The sequence below is a fragment of the Mus musculus genome, chromosome 14, assembly GCF_000001635.26.
Source record: "Mus musculus strain C57BL/6J chromosome 14, GRCm38.p6 C57BL/6J".
Classification (NCBI taxonomy): Eukaryota; Metazoa; Chordata; class Mammalia; order Rodentia; family Muridae; genus Mus; species Mus musculus.
Genome location: NC_000080.6, coordinates 52,197,338 through 52,218,014, shown reverse-complemented (window position 1 = coordinate 52,218,014; position 20,677 = coordinate 52,197,338). Strand labels below are relative to the sequence as shown.

General features: G+C 42.2%; 1 protein-coding gene, 1 long non-coding RNA gene and 1 other non-coding gene across 7 annotated transcripts in view; 2 read left to right on the top strand and 1 right to left on the bottom strand.

Moving 5' to 3' along the window:
• The window catches only part of Chd8 (chromodomain helicase DNA binding protein 8), a 59,892-nt gene extending 40,028 nt beyond the window's left edge, over positions 1-19,864 (top strand). For 3 of the 5 annotated variants that reach the window (XM_011245165.3, XM_017316170.2, XM_017316171.2), the window contains exons 16-38: positions 44-299; positions 1,563-1,773; positions 1,937-2,132; positions 2,675-2,842; positions 3,367-3,546; positions 3,692-3,802; positions 4,566-4,762; positions 4,992-5,191; positions 5,272-5,452; positions 5,529-5,618; positions 6,096-6,199; positions 7,400-7,529; positions 9,950-10,025; positions 10,726-10,780; positions 10,957-11,164; positions 12,211-12,419; positions 12,509-13,225; positions 13,431-13,582; positions 13,836-14,138; positions 15,398-15,511; positions 15,692-15,871; positions 16,268-16,384; positions 18,863-19,864. In XM_011245165.3, the coding sequence (XP_011243467.2) occupies positions 44-299; positions 1,563-1,773; positions 1,937-2,132; positions 2,675-2,842; positions 3,367-3,546; positions 3,692-3,802; positions 4,566-4,762; positions 4,992-5,191; positions 5,272-5,452; positions 5,529-5,618; positions 6,096-6,199; positions 7,400-7,529; positions 9,950-10,025; positions 10,726-10,780; positions 10,957-11,164; positions 12,211-12,419; positions 12,509-13,225; positions 13,431-13,582; positions 13,836-14,138; positions 15,398-15,511; positions 15,692-15,871; positions 16,268-16,384; positions 18,863-19,423 (4,716 nt within the window). In that variant the 3' untranslated portion in view covers positions 19,424-19,864. The remainder of the gene's footprint in view (positions 1-43; positions 300-1,562; positions 1,774-1,936; positions 2,133-2,674; positions 2,843-3,366; positions 3,547-3,691; positions 3,803-4,565; positions 4,763-4,991; positions 5,192-5,271; positions 5,453-5,528; positions 5,619-6,095; positions 6,200-7,399; positions 7,530-9,949; positions 10,026-10,725; positions 10,781-10,956; positions 11,165-12,210; positions 12,420-12,508; positions 13,226-13,430; positions 13,583-13,835; positions 14,139-15,397; positions 15,512-15,691; positions 15,872-16,267; positions 16,385-18,862) is intronic. The other 2 variants (NM_201637.3, XM_017316172.2) reach the window with 2 other exon arrangements.
• Gm26590 lies at positions 4,159-13,106 on the bottom strand. Its single transcript, XR_003951241.1, has 4 exons — positions 13,020-13,106; positions 12,075-12,434; positions 6,804-6,870; positions 4,159-5,152 (listed from the first exon to the last, which is right to left on the bottom strand). It is a non-coding gene; the product is annotated as a predicted gene, 26590 (long non-coding RNA).
• On the top strand, positions 8,131-8,229 carry Snord8 (small nucleolar RNA, C/D box 8). The gene has a single exon (NR_028542.1). It is a non-coding gene; the product is annotated as a small nucleolar RNA, C/D box 8 (small nucleolar RNA).
• Positions 19,865-20,677: the final 813 nt, after the last annotated feature.

Below are 20,677 nucleotides of genomic sequence, written 5' to 3'. Positions count from 1 at the left end.
TAAAGTGAGTGATTTTTTTTTTCCTCTTTATAATGAACCACAGGTTCAAAAGCTTCAGGCCATTCTAAAGCCAATGATGCTGAGGAGACTCAAAGAGGATGTTGAAAAAAATTTGGCTCCCAAACAGGAAACTATTATTGAAGTAGAGCTAACCAACATCCAGAAGAAATACTACAGAGCTATTTTAGAGAAGAATTTCTCCTTCCTTTCCAAAGGGGCAGGTCATACCAATATGCCTAATCTACTGAACACAATGATGGAGCTACGAAAGTGCTGCAATCACCCGTACCTCATCAATGGTGAGGAATTCAAAGTCTTAAAGAGAGCCGTGTGTTGACTGAACCGTAACTAGGAATTAGGCGCAGTGGTTTAGGAAAGGATTCTCTTAGTATTTTGTGTGTGTGTGTGTGTGTGTGTGTGTGTGTGTGTAGGAGTGCCACAGCACACGTGGAGTTGAGAGGACGGTATTGTAAGTCTGCTCTCCTTCTACGTTCCTGTGGGTCACAGGGATCAGACTCTGGCTGCCAGGTTTACACAGCAAGCACCTTTATCTATTGAGCTGTCTTGCCAACCACCCTCTCTTATCACTTCTGTTTCCTTGGTTTTACATAGTCCCTCAAATTGAATACGATTTTCTATGTACAATTTCATGACTAAGAACTCAAGTTATTCTTTGTCCTGGGTAAAATTTCTTGTACTTCATTTTGGATTTGGGGTAGGGGAACAGGTATGTTCCATTTTAGTTCTTGTCTGTTATTTATGTGTTCTTAAAATTCAGTTATTCAGGAAAGCCTTGCCTTAGAATGTGTTGTATAGAAAAATAGATTAGTTTGGATATTTTCTTGCTGAACTTTCTGTAAGAAATGTTGATATTATTGTTAAAAGGAGATGGACAAGAGCATTTGCTGCACAAGCATCAGGACCTGAATTTGAATTCCCAGTACCCATATGAAAAATTGGGCATGGCCACTCACATCTTAAATGCCTCTTGGGGTAGAAATAAGAGGACTTCTGGGTATGTTAGGAGCTGGACTAGCTCCAGGTTGTTTCATATGAGACCCTCTGTCAGTAGAAGGTGACAGAGGATGGTAGAGCAGAACACCTGACATCCTAGTTTGACTTCCTAGTGAACTTGGGCATGCTCCTGGGCTCAAATTCACATGGGAATGCAAGTGCTGGTATGCATGCATTTCTGTCTAGAGAAGGAGGGAGGGAGGGAGGGAGGGAGGGAGGGAGGGAGGGAGGGAGGGAGGGAGGGAGGGAGGAAGGAAGGAAAGGTAAAAGATCATACTACTTAAGTGAGTGTGGTGGCGCATGCCTTTAATCTCAGCACTCCAGAGGCAGAGGCAGGCGGATTACTGAGAGTTTTGAGGCCAGCCTGGTCTACAAAGTGAGTTCCAGGACAGCCAGGGCCACACAGAGAAACCCTGTGCTGTGGAAGAGGGGACAACTACAAAGAGATCATGATTCTTTTCTTTGACTATTTACTTCAAGCCACTGTCTTAAATAAGACTATATGTTTTACTTATTCCCAACATTAACTTTGTCTATTTTATTTGCAGGTGCAGAAGAGAAAATCCTGATGGAATTTCGGGAAGCTTGCCATATTATACCTCAAGATTTCCACCTGCAGGCTATGGTTCGGTCAGCTGGCAAGTTAGTTCTCATTGACAAGTTACTTCCAAAGCTTAAAGCTGGTGGCCATAAAGTTCTGATCTTCTCCCAGATGGTACGCTGTCTAGACATTCTGGAGGATTATCTGATCCAGAGGAGGTAGGAAAGGAATCCTTCTAAAATGTTTTGTGGTTATTATAACTTTCATAAAGTTTCAAGCATTGTTGCGATATATCTCAGTGGTAGAATGTTTGCTTGGTACATGCAAGATCTTCTACTTAGCCACTTTTACCCCTTATGACACCCTGCCCCAACTCAACAGGTACTTATATGAACGTATTGATGGGCGAGTTAGAGGCAACCTTCGACAAGCTGCTATCGACCGCTTTAGCAAGCCTGACTCAGACCGCTTTGTCTTCTTGCTATGTACCCGTGCTGGTGGACTTGGTATTAATCTTACAGCTGCTGATACCTGTATTATCTTTGATTCAGACTGGAATCCACAGAATGACCTGCAGGTAAAGGAAATTATTCTCTTACCAACTACCTGCCTAATCCAAGAGATTTTTAATAAGCTCATGATCTTAGAAACCTCCTTGTTCCAAGGAAGAGGAAATTGTTGACCTAAAGGTGGTAGCGAGGTCAGGAGTCCACTAACATGGTTTAAGAACCTGTAAAGGTGATGGTGGTATGTGCCTTGGGCAGATTTCTGAGTTCAAGGCCAGCCCAAACTACAGAGCGAGTTCTAGAACTATCACACTACACGGAGAAACCCTGTCTTGAACAACAACAAACCTAATAAAAATGTATTAGGCTTTGGAGTCTTTTGTTTGTTTCAGCTACTCACTTCTGCTCCTTTGGCACAAAACCAGCAATGGACAACATGTAAATGAATCGGTCTGTGGTTGAAATAAATTTCATTTATAGAAAAAGATAAACATCCAAGCTATGACTCCTAGTCCACAAGATGTGGCAGAAATTTCTTTTTGAAATTGATTGGTTTTGAGTGTTTGAGTGTGAGACTTAATATTATGTATCTCTTTGTTCTCTGTTTAACCAGGCCCAAGCACGTTGTCATCGAATTGGACAGAGCAAAGCTGTGAAGGTGTACCGACTCATCACTCGTAATTCCTATGAGAGAGAGATGTTTGATAAAGCTAGCCTCAAGTTGGGATTGGATAAAGCTGTGCTTCAGTCCATGAGTGGTCGGGATGGCAACATTACTGGAGTGAGTCTGTAGATAAGTTGCTGATGGTTCATAATAGGAGAAAAAAGCAATTACTTAAGAATTATTATTGGAAGCCTTGCAGTGGTGGTGCACACCTTTAATTAATCTCAACACTTGAGAGGCAGAGACAGGTGGATTTCTGAGTTTGAGGCCAGCCTGGCCTACAGAGTGAGTTCCAGGACAGTCAGGGCTATACAGAGAAGCCCTGTCTCGAAGAAAAAAAAAAAAAAGAATTATTATTGGATGTATGTTTGTGCACGTGTGCATGCACATGTGGAGTCAGTTGTCCTTCCACCTTACGTGAGTGAGTTCTGGAGATGGAATTCAGTCACCAGGCTTGCAGTGCAATCAGCTTCACCTTCTGAGGCATCTTGCCAGCCCAAATGCAATTTTTGCACAAAAATGTCATTACCTTTTTTAGGTTATCAATAATTGTACTGGTGATTATTTCTTACAGTACAATAAAATGTCAACAAGACTTTATTCTTTTTGTAAGATTTTTATCTTTGACCTGGATTTTATAGATTCAACAGTTCTCCAAGAAAGAGATTGAAGATCTCTTAAGGAAAGGTGCCTATGCGGCCATAATGGAGGAAGACGATGAGGGTTCTAAGTTTTGTGAGGAGGACATAGATCAGATCTTACTGAGACGGACCACAACCATCACTATTGAGTCTGAAGGGAAAGGTTCTACTTTTGCCAAGGTATGTTCTGTATCAGACCCTACGTGGGCAGACAGAGATGAAGACAGCAGCCTCCAAGATTGAAACATTTTAAAACACTTGTTAATTTCCCAGTGTGTATAAAAGCATTGTAAGCTAATTTTATTCTATATGTGTTTCTTCCTAGGCAAGCTTTGTTGCTTCTGAAAATAGGACAGATATTTCCCTGGATGATCCAAACTTTTGGCAAAAATGGGCCAAAAAGGCAGACCTAGACATGGATCTGCTGAATAGTAAGGTGAGCTTACCTTTCCTTTGAGGGGAGGTGATGTACAAGACAAAAATACTTGCACTCTTGAGCTGTTCCAATTCTTTAATGCTAACTGAAGCTTAGGGTGCAGTATTATACGAAAAGGTTTTGGACGTTTTCTCTACTTAAGATGCCCTCTAAAAATACTTAGATGTTATCCAGGTTATGTAGCACACGTCTTTAATCCCAGCACCCAGGAGGCAGAGGCAGGCTAATCTCTGAGTTCCAGGACAGCCAGGGCTACACACCCAGAAACCCTGTCTGAACTTCTATGTTGTCTTATGTTATAAGACATACATAAGTTATGTTCTATTGCTGTGAAGAAATACCATGACCACGGTAACTCTTATAATGGAAAGTATTTAATTGATGCTTGCTTACAGTTTCAGAGGTTTAGTCCATTATTATCATGGCCAGAAGCGTGGTGGTAAGCAAGCAAACATGGTAGCTCAAGAGTTCTTCATCTGGATCCAAAGGCAGCAGGAAAAGAGAGACACTTGACCTAGCTTAACGCTCATCACAAGTGACACATTTCCTCCAACAAGGCCACATGTCCTTATACTTTCTAATAGTGCCAGTTCTCAGTGACAAAGCATTCAAAGCTATGATCCACAGATGTCCACCTCTTTTTCTTCCTGAGCCTTGTAGATTGTTTTACATTCTCTAAAAATTTGAGTACTTTGGTAACTTATTCAAATTCAAGATTACGTCATATTAGCATATCATAGTTCTATGTCCTTTTTCTATATAGAATAACTTAGTGATCGACACACCTCGAGTTCGGAAACAGACTCGACACTTCAGCACTTTGAAAGATGATGACCTGGTTGAGTTTTCTGATTTGGAAAGTGAAGATGATGAACGGCCACGTTCCCGAAGACATGACCGGCATCACACCTATGGGCGCACTGACTGCTTCCGGGTAGAAAAGCATCTCCTGGTATATGGGTAAGATGCAGCTTTCTGTGAGCAGTAGGGCATGTGCATGCTGCCTGACTTTCACCATGGACAACGTGGCCAAGAAGCACCACATGAAAGACACTTGGCCTGTGACAGAGTTTCTGTTTATTTTCTACTCTTGGAGGAGATGGCAATTCTGGGAACCAGGGAAATAAATATCACTGAATTCGAATGTCCCCCAAAATATTTGTGTTGCTTACTTTTCCTGTTTTGTTAGTTGGGGACGTTGGAGAGATATTTTGTCTCACGGACGATTTAAGCGGCGCATGACTGAAAGAGATGTTGAGACAATATGCCGTGCCATCCTCGTGTACTGTCTTCTACACTACCGTGGGGATGAAAACATCAAAAGCTTCATTTGGGACTTGATTAGCCCTGCTGAAAATGGCAAGACAAAAGAATTGCAGAATCATTCAGGTAATTATCAACTCCTACCTCTTCACCTCTCCACAGGGTTTCTAGTCCTTTTCAGCTGTCGGGGTTTTTCTCAATCCAAGTCTTCCGTGTCTCCCCATTCCCAGGTCTGTCTATCCCTGTGCCCCGTGGGCGTAAGGGGAAAAAAGTCAAGTCACAAAGTACTTTTGACATTCATAAGGCAGACTGGATCCGGAAATACAACCCTGATACTCTGTTCCAAGATGAGAGTTATAAGAAGCATTTGAAACATCAGTGTAACAAGTAAGAATGCTGTTCAGATGAGTCCCCATGAAGGCTTGCTACACTGTTGCTAAGGTATCTGTCTCTCTTCCTTCAGGGTACTGTTGAGAGTCCGGATGCTCTACTACCTGAGACAGGAGGTTATTGGAGACCAGGCAGAGAAGGTGTTAGGAGGTGCCATAGCCAGGTGATGTCCCTTTCCTTATTTACTACACATTCATTCATCTGTTTGTCTGTTGTTTTGTGTTGTGGGAGGACAGGGACATGCACAGCATACATGTGACACTCATAGGGAAAGTTGCCAGGGTAGTTTCTCTCCTGGTGGCTTCCAGGGACTGAACTCGGGTTTTTGGTCCTGGTTGCAAAATGCCTTTACATACTGAGCCACCTCGCCAACCTCGCTTTGTATTTATTCGTTCTTGCATTGTGTTTCCTTCCTTACTCCAGGAGTGGCTGAGTGGCTTACTTCTCTCTATACTGTCTTTGAGATATCTGATAATTAAAGTCTCTATGCCAGGCCTTTTTCCTACATTTAGCACTAGTTCATGGAAATGTGGCAGAATCATAAGCATTTGAAGTACTGTATAAAACAAGCGACCTTTAATTGTCTTTTGAAGGGTTATCACTTCTATCTCTAATGTTGTTTACTGACTTACACATTTAGTGAGATTGACATATGGTTCCCAGTGGTGGATCAGCTGGAGGTTCCTACAACTTGGTGGGATAGTGAGGCTGACAAATCCCTGCTCATTGGCGTTTTTAAGCATGGTAGGTAGCTTCTCCCATATTGCTTTTGTATTGAAGATGTATGATAAGTGATAATACATTTAACAAAATGTTTGTAGTGAATTCATCACCAGAAATTTTATGTTAAATAAGAAACTGGTTCTTAAATGTCTGTAGCAAACTACTTAGTTCTATAATCAAATGTTTAAGGAATTCCAGATGGACAGCTAAGTCAAAGGCAGGAAGCCTTTGTCTTTCCTCAATCATGGTTACTATAATGTTACCTCCCTATGTATTATGGAATCTACATTAAGACTCTGTAAGTCAGAAGAAGTAATATATGTCAAGACCTGTTAATAACCATACTTAACTCCAGTGACTTTTCTTAAGGCGTACTCAAACAATCCTATTTATGTAAATGTCTCACTTTTCTAATGGTTTAGTGGTCTGATGTAGCAGTGAGTACTAATTTCTTAGTAGTTTTGGCCTAATTGGAAATTCCAGGCATTAAAGTCAGTGAATATTAGCTTCATCCTTTGATGTATTTGAATGTACTTCCTGAAATAAAGGTATTTATTTACATGTTCTTGAGAAATCTAATGGGATAAAAAAAAAAAAAAGTAAGTTAGGCAAAATTGGTGCACACCAGCACTGGGGTACAGACACAGGCAGATCTCATGTGTTCCAGCCATCCGGGGCTACATAAACTGAGCCTATGACAAAAAAGAAAAAAAAGAAAGAGTGGGCATCAGTTTACTAGTAAGACACAGACATTTTAGGAGAGTTCACTATAAGTACACACTGAGTTTCTTTACTTTCGAGTATGTTTCTTGTTCTTCATTGGAGAGTGTGTGACAGAACTAATAGGTTACTAGGCTATTAGTTTCTTCATCTCTGTACTAAGATTGATGATCTAAGCCAGGCATGGTGGCGCATGCCTTTAATCCCAGCACCCGGGAGGCAGAAGCAGGCGGATTTCTGAGTTCGAGGCCAGCCTGGTGTACAGAGTGAGTTCCAGGACAGCCAGGGCTACACAGAGATTAAAATGAGCTATTGATTAAATTATTGTCAATCACTACATGAAAACTAAAAATTATATACAGTACTGGTAACACTTATCCAAATTATATTTTTTATTATGAGCAAGGTAGCCCATATAATCTAATGGCTCTAACAGTACATAAAAAAAGCACAGACAAAATAAATCTGAATTTCTTTAATCCATGGCCCTTGTTCTTTTAGGCTATGAGAAATACAATACCATGAGGGCAGACCCTGCCTTGTGCTTCCTAGAAAAGGCTGGCAGGCCAGATGACAAAGCCATCGCAGCAGAACATAGAGTGTTGGATAATTTCTCCGACCTGGTAGAAGGGTAAGCATGGGTTACCTTTCTTCACCTCTGTATCTGCTCTGTGTTGCTTGTTCTGATATTACATAACTCTAGCCTTGATTGATGGTAGGATTCCGTTTTGTTTTGTTTTGTTTTTGTTTGTGGACAGGGTCTCACAGAGTTCCAGGTCTCTGGCTGTCTGTAACCTGCTTTGTAGACCAGGCTAACCTCAAACTCAGAGATTACGTACTCTGCATCCTGAGTTCTGGGATTAAAAGCATGTGCCACTATGCCTGGCTCATTACTAGGATTCTTATTGGTGGTTGTTTCTCTGTGTGATAAATTCTTCCTCAAGAATAGGGACAACAGATTAGAGTTCAGATACTGGCCTAAATCACACATTGCTATAACTGCAGGTGAAGTTCTGTGTTATTCCCAGAAGGTTTATACAGTGATCTCTGTATAGCTATGTAGTATAGTAACTGGGAAGATAAACTAATTCTGTTTAAAAAAAAAAAGACAACAGTTTTACTAAGTTACTTATGTTGCAGAGCTTTAGACAGTTTCAGCCCTACCTTGCCACTTCCCTATGGTATCTGACACATAAAAGTACTCATTTTGCCTGTGACTGTGTCCCGATGATGAGCTGCCATGCTAATACTGAGTCACCAGGCAGGGCAGTATTGTCCTGGTTTGGGTGCCAGTGAGTTTAACAAAACTTCTCATGTGGAGACCTGAGGGACATTGTGCAATGATGAGTTTAGTTTAAGACTAAATTTTGGCACGACCAAGACTGTTGATCGCATCTTTACTTTGGTTGGTATAGGACCAGAGAAAGAAATGAATTCATTGCAAATCATTCTGTCGCCCTTCTGCTTACAAGCAAAGTCGAGAAAAATAATACATTTAAAGAAATATGAATAGGTAGGGTATGGCAGGGTGGGGAGATGGTGTCTTAGTTGGTGTGATGAAACACCATGACCAAAAGCAACTTAGGAAAGGGTTTATTTTATTTTACACACAGTTTCATGTAATAGTTATCATCAAAAGCTCTGAAGGCAGGAACTCAAGCAGGGCAAGAACCTAGAGGCAGTCCACCCAGTGTGGACTCAGCCCTCTCCCATCTTTACGACCTTAAAGAAATGTCCTACAGAGCTAGGCAGTGGTGGCACACGCCTTTAATCCCAGCACTTGGGAGGCAGAGGCAGGCGGATTTCTGAGTCCGAGGCCAGCCTGGTCTACAAAGTGAGTTCCAGGACAGCCAGGGATACTCAGAGAAACCCTGTCTCGAAAAACCAAAAAGGAAAAAAAAAAAAAGAAAAACTCAAAAAAAGAAAAAAGAAAAAAAAATGCCCTACAGGCTTGCCTACAGTCCAGACTTATGGAGGAATTTTCTCCACTGAAGTTCCCTCTGCTCAGATGATTCTAGCTTCTGTCAAGCTGATATAAAACTAGCCAGCACAAATGGCTTAGTAATTAAGAGCACTTTCTGCTCTTCTGGAGGACCCAGTTTTAGTTTCCAGTATTCACATGGTAGCTCATAGTTGCCTATAACTCCAGTTCTAAGGGATTTTACATCGTTCCCAACAATAGGCATTCACATGGTACACAAACATTCATTCAGGTACTCATACATACACATAGAATAATTCTTTAAGAGGGGGAGAAAGGCTGGAAAGATGACTCAGCAGTTAAAAACATTGCCTACCAGAGGACCCAGGTTCAGTTTCCAATACCTAGATGAGACCTCACAACTGTTTGTAACTCCAGTTTCAGGGGACCTAACAGTCTCACACCAATGCACATAAAATTAAATTAAAAACACATATACCATGCAAAAATAATAAATGGCAAATAGTTGAGAGGGAGGGGAAAAAGTAATTAAACAATAAAAGGGGCAGTGTGTGGATTAGAGTGTTTGACTTCCTACTAGCAATGATGGCATGTACCTATAGTCCAGGTAGTCTGGAGGCTCAAATCATAAAGATTATTTGAGCCTGTCTGTTGAAGACTAGTCTTTTAGCAACCATTATGCAAGATTTTGTCCCAAAGAGTTAGTGTTCTTAGATGCTGAGCTTAAGAACACTAGTGGCTCTTCAAGAGGATCCAGATGCAGCTCCCAGGACCCCATGGTAACTACCATATGTAACTCCTCACATAGTACACAGGCGTGTGTATTCAGTCAGAACACCTATCTATACACCTATCTAAACTTATTTTAAAAATAGTTAAAAGTTTTGTTTGTCCAAGTCAGGCAGTTTTGATAAATACTTTGTCAATTTCTAATTATTTGTTGTTCCCTAGGAGAGGTTCCAAACATAAGTACAGGTTTGAAGCTTGCCCACCCCCCCATTCTTTAAAGAATGAAACTAAAGAGTATTCTTTGTTGGATCGTATGCTTGGCCAGATCTCCTAGTGATAGAACATATATTATCTTTTTCTTTGTTTCTGGATACTTCTAGGATTGACTTTGATAAGGATTGTGAAGATCCTGAATATAAACCCCTCCAGGGTCCTCCAAAGGACCCAGATGATGAGGTAAGAAATTGTTTTGAGACTAGCTTTTAGCTATTATTAAATCTTTTTATCATATCCCACTCTCTGTACCTTGAAGTATATTATTCTAATTATACTTAATGTATGTTAATTATACTAATATGTGTGTATATGGAAAATACATAAACTATGAGAATGTAAACTACAGGGGCTGGGGAGATGGTTCAGTGATTAAAGAGCTCTGACTGTTCTTCTAGAGGACCCAGGTTTGATTCTCAGAACCCACATGTGGCTCATACCTGACTGTAACTATAGTTCCAGGAGATATGATGCCCTCTTCTGGTCTCCACAGGCACCAGGCACAATGTAGTGTACAGACTTACTGGCAGACAAACACCCATACACTTAATAAATTCATCTTAAGACAACAAAAGAATGTAAAGTATTAGTGACCAGCATTATGGTGCTGTCCTTAGGGCATGGCTAAGCTGGCTGATGGAGGAGAGGGGCACTGGAACGGGTTGTCAGCAGATGTTATCTGTCGAATCCCTAAGAACTCACTGCTCAGGTTCTGCTTGTTCTGTTCTTCAGTTGCTTTCTAAGTTTTTGAGAGTTCCTTTCATTAGAAACTTTTCTTATCCCTTGGTGCCCCAGAAGGACATACAGCAGAAAGTGATTTCAGAGTGCCAACTTCTCCCCTTTCACCCCCCCTCCATCCTGTGGGGTGGATCTCCTTCTCTAGGGTGATCCCTTGATGATGATGGATGAGGAGATCTCAGTCATCGACGGAGAGGAAGGTAAATTCTAGATCACACAGTGTACCTTTTAAAGGTTAGGTTGGGGGGGTCATTGACTATAAAGTATGTCCTATCCTGGGATATCTAAAAGCTTTGCCTATTCATGAGCCAAAATACAAATATTATCTCTACTCTTCTTTCTATACTTCCTTCTTCATTCTACTTTCTTTCCACAGCCCAGGTAACTCAACAGCCAGGGCATTTATTCTGGCCTCCAGGCTCCGCCCTCACAGCTAGGCTTCGCCGCCTAGTAACAGCCTATCAACGCAGCTACAAGAGAGAACAAATGAAGATGGAGGCTGCGGAACGTGGGGACCGGAGACGCCGACGATGTGAAGCAGCCTTTAAGCTCAAAGAAATCGCAAGGCGGGAAAAACAACAACGGTAAGTGGTACAGCAAGGAGTTTGTCATAAGCTCTGGGTCCTGTAGTGAGAGAGCATAGGAGGGGTGATTTTCTTGAAATTCTCACAGATGGAGCAGGAACATGTTGACTACCTTCATCTCTACCTAGTACTTAAGACCTTTGCTGTGGGCTAGGGATATTACAGCGAAAAAACCAATTTCCTTAGGTTCAACAGCCAAGACAATATGAAGATGCCTGTGCAGATATTCTTTAAAATCTCTATATTTGTGCGTGTGTGTGTGTGTGTGTGAGAGAGAGAGAGAGAGAGAATGCCACTTGTTTGTACTTATTCATGGAGGCCAGAAGATGGCATTCGATGCGCTGGAGCTCTAGTTTCAGGCATCTGTGAGCCACGCCATGTGGTGCTGGAAACTGAATGTCGGACTTCTGCAGAGCAGCAAGCAATCTTAACTGCTGAGCCAGCTCTCCAGCCCGTTGTACTTTTTTTTTTTTTTTTGAGATGGTAATGTGGCCCCAGCTGGCCTGAAACTTACCATATAGACTAAGCTGTCTTTGAATTCACCTGCCTGCCTCTTGCTTCCCAAGAGGTGTGCACCACCATGCCCAGAAAATTTTTATTATACTTGCTTTGTGTGCAAGCATGTATATTTTTGACATGTGTGTCTAGTGCCCAATAAGGTCAGGAATGGCATTTCCCCTGGAACTGGAGTTATGGAGAGTTGTTTACCACCATGTGAGTGCTGGGAACCAAACCTATGTCCTCTGCAAAAGCAACAAGTATTCTTAACCACTAAGCCATCTCTCCAGCCCCTTATTTATTTTTTTTAATAAAAAAAAAAAAAAAGAATTCATTGTGAAAAGGATTTAGTATAGGTGTAGACACAGTGTCTGAGTCAAAGGGGATAGCAGAGGCACGATGATGAAAGTACCTGGCAGTTGGCATGCACTTTATAAGAGAGAGCTGCCTGCTGTCCTCACTGTAAGTTTCAGGAATTATAAACCATCCACAGCATAGCCAGGTTTCCTGTCTTCTGGTCACCATTGCTTTCCCTTTCCCTGTCACAGGTGGACAAGGCGTGAGCAAACTGATTTCTACCGAGTAGTATCTACCTTTGGTGTGGAGTATGACCCTGACAACATGCAGTTTCACTGGGATCGCTTCCGCACTTTTGCTCGCCTGGACAAAAAAACAGATGAAAGCCTTACCAAGTACTTCCATGGTTTTGTGGCCATGTGTCGACAAGTGTGCCGCCTTCCCCCAGCTGCTGGTGATGGTGAGATGGTAGAGTCTAGGGTAAACGGGTCTGTGTTGTTAACACATCAACCTTTGGTTAATTTCTTTTCTCACCTATGTTGGTTGCAGAACCTCCAGACCCTAATCTGTTCATTGAGCCCATCACTGAAGAGAGAGCCTCGAGGACTCTCTACCGAATTGAGTTGCTTCGACGCTTACGGGAACAAGTTTTATGCCACCCCCTTTTAGAAGATCGGCTGGCATTGTGTCAGCCTCCAGGTCTTGAATTGCCCAAATGGTGGGAACCTGTCCGTCATGATGGGGAGCTCCTACGAGGAGCAGCCCGCCATGGGGTGAGCCAAACAGACTGCAACATCATGCAGGACCCAGACTTCTCTTTTCTGGCTGCCCGTATGAATTATATGCAGAACCATCAGGCGGGAGCATCAGCTGCATCCCTGTCGCGATGCTCCACTCCACTGCTGCACCAGCAGTGTACCTCACGTACTGCTTCACCATCACCCCTGCGCCCAGATGCTCCTGTTGAAAAGTCACCTGAGGAAAGTACTGTTCAGGTCCCCAATCTGGAGAGTCTGACTTTAAAGTTAGAGGATGAGGTTGTGGCTAGGAGCCGACTCACCTCACAAGACTATGAAGTACGCGTAGGCTCTTCAGATACAGCTCCTCTGTCCCGGAGTGTCCCACCAGTGAAACTGGAGGACGAGGATGATTCAGACTCTGAGCTGGACTTGAGCAAGTTGTCACCATCCTCCTCCTCTTCTTCATCCTCGTCCAGCTCCAGCTCCAGCACTGACGAGAGTGAAGACGAGAAGGAAGAGAAGTTAAGTGAGTGCATGTAACAGATCATGGCCTCCCGATCCCCGCTCTGCTTCTTCCGTTCTGTTCTAAGTGCAGCCTCTTCAGAGAGATTTCAGTTGATAATTGATAAAATGTCAGAGTACCTCTATTATTCATTGGGCCTACTTCACAATACCATTCCAATTTAACATTGTTCTGTTATTTTTGCCCACAAATGCTGTGTGATTTCTAGCTGCTGACCGGTCCCGCCCAAAGCTCTATGATGAAGAGAGCCTTCTGTCCCTTACTATGTCCCAAGATGGATTCCCAAATGAAGATGGAGAACAAATGACCCCTGAGTTGCTGCTACTGCAGGAAAGACAAAGAGCCTCTGAATGGCCTAAGGTACCAGTCTCATTTGCATAAGCAGAGTCCATGCTATCTAAGGGGAATAAGAGATAGTGTTAATACTTTGTTTCTCCTTTGTTTAGAACTACCAATGTTTTTAAGAAGCTCTATAGCTTATTTATGGATGTAATAGTTTTACCTCCTTTCAGTCTTTTCATTGTATCTGGTATAGTAATAATAGCATGATTATGTAGCTGAGGATGGTATAGTGTTCAGATTCTATACATCTTATGTTCTTTTTGCCACTCAGGATCGTGTTCTGATAAACCGCATTGACCTCGTCTGCCAGGCTGTACTCTCAGGGAAATGGCCTTCTAACCGCCGGAGCCAGGAAGTGACAGCAGGAGGAATTTTGGGGCCAGGCAACCATTTATTAGACAGTCCCTCTTTGACCCCAGGAGAAGATGGGGACTCTCCAGTCCCCACGCCACGAAGTGGCAGTGCAGCTTCCATGGCGGAGGAAGAGGCATCTGCAGTCACCACAGCGGCGGCCCAGTTTACGAAACTTCGGCGAGGCATGGATGAGAAAGAGTTTACAGTTCAGATCAAAGATGTAAGCTCAGCATTTAGGCAGCAACAAGTAGGGGAGGAGGTGGGGCCTGTTAGCTATTGTCACGAATAGCACACTAGCACTTGAAGGCCGAGGCATGTGGATCACTAAACACAAGGCTAGCAGTAAGTGCCATCCTATATAGTGAGACTCTCAACAAAAAAAAAAAAAAAAAAAAAAAAAGAAGAAGAAGGAAAAAGAAGGCTTTAATCCCAGCATGTGGGAGGCAGAGGCAGAGCATATCTGAGTTCAAGGCCAGCCTGGTCTACAAAGAGATTTCCAGGACAGCCAAAGCTAAACCAAGAAACTGTCTTGGGAAAAAAAAAAATAATAATAATAATAAAACCCTTATACACATTTTGTTATCTCATTTTGGAAGTCAGAGTACACAATAATCTATTTAGAAAAAAATCTTTAGAGTAAAGGAAGGATGAATTCCTGAAAATTAAACTAAGTGAAACCATAGGTTATTCAATTAGAATCATAATTTTGAGGGAAAAAAATGACCATTTTACAAGGGTCACATAAGACCACCAAAAAACAGATATTTACATTATAATTCATAACACTAGCAAAGTTACATTTATGAAATAGCAAAACAATTTTATGGTTGGGGGTCACCATAACTTGTACTGTATAGGAAGGCTGAGAACCTCTGACAGACAGACAGACATGAGAGAGAGAGAGAGAGAGAGAGAGAACCCACACCATAAAGTCTTACCAGCATAAGTACCAACAGAGAGGGCAGCAAATAGGCATGCTGGCACAGAAGAGGGACGGCTCACAAGGCCTTGACCTTAGTAAAGAACTATAGTCAACTAAAGGCTGCTGAGGAATGGAAGAAATTTTAGTCCTTTGGAGGGAGGTGTATACTGACCAGTTATCCAATAGTAAATGATCAGCCCTGAAAAACATCCAAACAACATATATGCTTGTAACAACAATTAATGAAAAATGAGGCCATGAATTTGAAAGAGAGCAAGGAGAAGTATATGGAAGAGTTTGGAGGGAGGAAAGGGGAGGGGGAAATGATGGTAGTATGTTTATAATCTCAGAAATAAAATGTAATTTTATAAAGGGAACAAAAAAAAAAACCTGTATGGAGGCTATTAGTTAAAGGCATGAAATCTTTCTTAGGAAAAGGTTTCATTCTATATCTGATTTCTGTTCTTCAGTCAGACAGCCAAAGTTCTCCCAGTCTAATCTTTACTGGCTATAAGAATGTTTCATGTGATGTCTTGGCTGGTTGCTTGTCTTCATAGGAAGAAGGATTGAAGTTAACATTCCAGAAGCATAGATTGATGGCTAATGGTGTAATGGGAGATGGACATCCACTGTTTCATAAGAAGAAGGGGAACAGGAAAAAGCTAGTAGAGGTAAGTGGTAGGGAACCAACTACTCATGATTAAATTACCTGGTGACTAGATAAGGTCTTTTTATTATCAGTAATTGAAGGCAGTTGGGAAGTTTCCTCATGACTACCATTGGCCCTGCTTCCCTCTCCTCCTCCTTCCAAACAAGTGTATGTGCTCATGGGGGTGGATTCTGGGTTGCAGCTGGAGGTGGAGTGCATGGAAGAGCCTAATCACCTTGATCTGGACCTGGAGACCCGGATCCCTGTCATCAATAAGGTGGATGGTACTTTGCTGGTGGGTGATGAGGCCCCTCGCCGGGCGGAGCTGGAGATGTGGTTACAGGGTCATCCAGAGTTTGCTGTTGATCCCCGATTTCTAGCGGTGAGTGGCAGTTCCATCCAGCAAGATTTAAAGTCTCGCGGTGTTTAAGGTGTGTGAGATCAAGAAAGCATGCTATATTTTTATACATACCACTGTTTCTGCATCTGCAAAATCAGAATGGTAATACTCAGTCTTACTTCCTATAAATATTCAAAGATTTAAAATACTAAAATATCCAGGCACTTCTTCAACTAAGTGTTTAGGAAATCTTACTCTCAAACTATTCCAGAGATTACCCAGTTTGGAGAATTAGAACCCTTTAATAACAGTTTTCCACTCTTGACTAATCTAGCTTTATAGAAGACAGGTTTATTGTCAAACAGAAGGCAGTAATATCTCAATAATTAGTACAGACATTGCCATTTCTCTAGGGTAACCAATTCTTTTCTATTGCAGTATATGGAGGAACGTAGAAAACAGAAGTGGCAGAGATGTAAAAAAAATAATAAGGCAGAATTGAACTGTTTGGGAATGGAACCAGTACAGCCAGCGAACTCTAGAAATGGGAAAAAGGTGAGAAAATAGCACTTTTATTATGCTGTCTTCATATTTTCAGAGATTCAACAGTGATCGGCCCTCTAATCCTTTTGCCCTCTGTGCTTTGAGTTTCAACTTAACAGAATACTGTTATTGGTATTTTTGAAGCATCAAGGCTTTTCCTTCTCGCCTACATAACTAAAGATTTTTTTTTTAAATTGGGCGTTTTGGAGTAAATACTAACGATTGAACCCAATACCTTAAGCTTACTAGGTAACATGCTTTACCGGTGAGTTACATCATCAACTAGATAATCTGAAGTTTAGTAGAAAAATTATAAGAAATCACATTTTACTTAATTTTATCAATTTTTACTTTTACGTATATGAGTGCTTGTCTTTATGTCTGTCTGTGCACCAGGTGCTTGCCTGATGCTCTTAAAGGTCAGACTTGGGTATCAGATTATGTGGAACTGGAGCCGATGGTTGTAAATACTGAGACTACAACCTGGGTGTCTAGAAGAGCAGCCAATGCTCTTAACCACTGAGCCATCTCTCTCCAGCCCCAAAAACAGATTTTTCAAGTTAATACCAATTTTAGTCAGTGACTATTTCATACCAAGCTTATAGACCATTTGGTAGATTGTGTATTATTTCTGTTTTCTACCAAAATATAACTCTGAAAATTTCTCTTTATCATTCGTACCTTAATCTATATAGTTGATTTGTATGTGTGTGTATGCATGTATGTATGTGATATATAGTATATGTACTATACATGATGGATACAGTTTATGATATAGTTATATACTATCATGTTATATATACTACATAGTAGTTTATGATATATTGCTATAGTAATTTTAAAATGTAAAGGAATTAGCTTTGATCATGTCCATTTAGTTTCACATGTCAGCACATGGAGGTGAGGGTCAAATGCTTGCTGATAACCTGAGCCTGACAGTCTGTTCAATCCCCAGAGCACAGATAATAGTGAAAAGAGAGAACCAACTCCACAGTTTTTTTATTTTATGTCCATTGGTTATCTGCCTGCACTTATATCTGTATGAAGGTGTCAGAAGTTCTGGAACTGGATTACACACAGCTCTGAGCTGCCATGAGGGTACTGGGAATTCAACCCAGGTTCTCTGGAAAAGTAGCCAGTGCTCTTAATTGCTGAGCCACCCCCGTTCCCATTTTAAAAAAAGAAAAAGAAAATAAAAAGATATTACTGTATTGTCCAGGCTAGCTCCAGACTTATAGGCTGCAGTGATTTTCCTATGTTTCCTCAAAGGCTGGGACTGTAGACATATGCCTCATTGGCCAGATACAATTCTTAGCTATTCGTGTAAAACTGGTGGCAGGGATTCTAGGGCTACATTACTACTAAGGCCTGCAAGCATCTAGGCATTGTAATCTTGTTTTGAAGGTCTATGCCATAAAGTGTTAAATATTTGCTTTTCCAAGTCAAAAAGGTATGTTCCATGTCAGGTGTGGATTTTAGGTCTTGGTGTATCCAGAGATGTACATACCAATTGTTTGTGCTTGGTGTTTAGTTCATCCTATTGGAGTTTGGGCCACAAAGCAAAGGTCCTAGCGTAGTAGTTTCCAGTCTTATTAAATGTAATAAAAAGAGGAAAAACATTTTAAATTCAGTAAATATGTGATTTATTTTATTGTAGAGGTTTGTGTGTTTTGTCTCTCCTTTTGGTTTTGAGACAGAATCTCATTCAATAACTGAATCTGGCTTAGAAATAACTATATTGGTGGCAATGATGGCACACAACTTTAATCCCAACACTCAGGGGGGGGCATTGGTAGGTGTATCTTGGTGACTTTGAGGTCAGCCTGCTCTACATAGTGAGTTCCAGGACAGCCAGGGCTACCTGTCTTGAAAAAAACAAAACAAAAAGGAAAAAAGAAAGAAGTATATTCTAGGTTATCCTTGAACTCTTGGCAACTCCGCCTTGCCCTCCAAAGGCTCAGAGCATGAACCACCACACCCAAAAGATAATGTTTATCAATGTGGAACATTTTTATTAAATTTGGTGAGAACTTTCCCATAATCTTCTTGGATATCCTAAGCTGATCTTGCTCAGCTATTATCGTGTAATAACAGAGGATAAATTTAAATAAATGTCTGTGTAGTTGTGCCGCACTTCACATAAGATCATGCCAACAAACTGTTCTCGGGCTACAATTAAGTCAGTTTTTCTGTACATGTACTGATTCATTCACTGTTTTACTCAGACCCCTTACTAGCAAAGGAAAAGGCATTTGTAAAAAGGTTGCAGAAAAGTATGAAGCAGGGGGAAAAACCTTACCGTTCACATGGCTATCAATATCAAATTCTTGATCTCACCCTCAGTAACACCTCCATTAACACTAATCAAGCCAAATCAGGCAAGCATTTCTAAGCTAGGACATATGTGGTTTCTGAGTCAAGTCCTATCTGTCCCCTTCCCCCACTCCCCCAACCTCCATCTTTTTACTGTCTTTTGTTCCTACCTCACAGGGTCACTATGCTGAAACTGCGTTCAACCGGGTTTTGCCAGGGCCTGTTGCACCAGAGAACAGCAAGAAACGGGTCCGTAGGACAAGACCAGACCTTTCTAAGATGATGGCCCTGATGCAGGGTGGAAGCACTGGGTCCCTGTCTCTGCATAACACCTTTCAACACAGCAGTAGTAACCTACAGTCTGTGTCGTCTCTGGGTCACAGCAGTACCACTTCTGCATCTCTGCCTTTTATGCCGTTTGTGATGGGTGCAGCAGCACCCCCTCATGTAGACTCCAGCACCATGCTTCATCATCACCACCACCATCCCCACCCCCACCATCACCACCATCACCATCCAGGCTTGAGAACCACTGGCTACCCTTCTTCACCAGCTACTACCACCTCTGGTACTGCCTTGCGGTTACCAACACTGCAACCTGAGGACGATGATGAAGAGGAGGATGAAGAAGATGATGATTTATCTCAGGGCTATGACAGCTCAGAACGGGACTTCTCACTCATTGATGACCCTATGATGCCAGCCAACTCAGACTCCAGTGAAGATGCTGACGACTGAAGCCCCATATAGACCCGTGATGGGTGGCTGCTGGAATCCCTTACTCTGGCCCTTGGACTTTGGAAATGTGGGAGGGGCAGGGAACAATATGGGGAAACCCAAGACTTCAGGAGGTGAAAAGAAAAAGAAAAAAACAAAAAACAAAAAAAAACAAAAAACTTGTACCCAATTGCTCCCAATTTTGAGAGGATTGGGTGGGCAGGGGAACTCCTAAAAAAAAAAAATAATAAATGACCACTTCCTCGTTTCTGGGGAAGCAAAGGAGCTTAGAGCAGCTGGTGTGCTCACCCCTCCCCAGACGCCTCCATTAACCACAGACTATGTAGCGCTGGCCCTAGCCTCTGGCAGAGCCTGTTCCTGGCCAAACTGTGGCTACAGCTGGAGGGTCAGGAACTGTTACCTTCCTTCCCCTTGGCATTAATAAATTTAAGTTAATCCTTTTCCATTCTTCCTATGTTCTGTTTCCTTAAACACAATATAAGTACTGTTTTTTGCTGCGTAATTTAAACACCATTCTCCTACAGTTCAATACTGTTGCAACTAATAGAAAAGCCATTTGTAGTCCTCAATAGGCATATATAATGGCGGGTTATCCCGTTTGTTAAAGCCAAGGAAATGATACAAGATAAAGAGGTAAAATATTTTGAATTGTACTTCACATTCTTAAACGAGGATTAATTTCAAGAGCCATATTTTTTTTTTCAATTAGTCAGGATAACTATTCTTGGGGAAAGCCAGAGAATAATGTGGCTTTTCATGAAATACAGCAAAAGTACACGCTGACAAAAAGGGTGCCTTCACAACTTGGGTCTTCGCGAGGCTGGAAAGAACTACAAAGTTTAGGAGCCACTCCGAGCCATTTGTTTCCTTCCACCCTACCGGCCCATCTCTTAAAGGAAAACAGAACCTTTCCTTCCTACTCTGCTGCCCACCGCGCAGCTTATTCGCGAAGGTGGGCTCCGTCCCTCTGGGGTGCAGTGTTTGGTTGAGAGTGCCTTCCCCGGGGCGGTCACTGGCCTGCCCTGGGGCAGAGGACTCACTCCTGCGCCTGGCTGCACGCGGGTCCCGCTCTTTCTGCTCCCCTCCCTCTGCCCGCCGCCCAGAGCGCCCGGAGCTCGGAAAGTGGGCGGGTCACGTGACGGGAGCCTCTGGCGCCGGAGAGAGCTTCCAGAGCCCGCGAGCCCGCGCTGCACCTCGGTCTGTTGACTTCACTTTTGCGTCCTCGGTTGCCCTTCCTCCCGCCACCCTACGGAA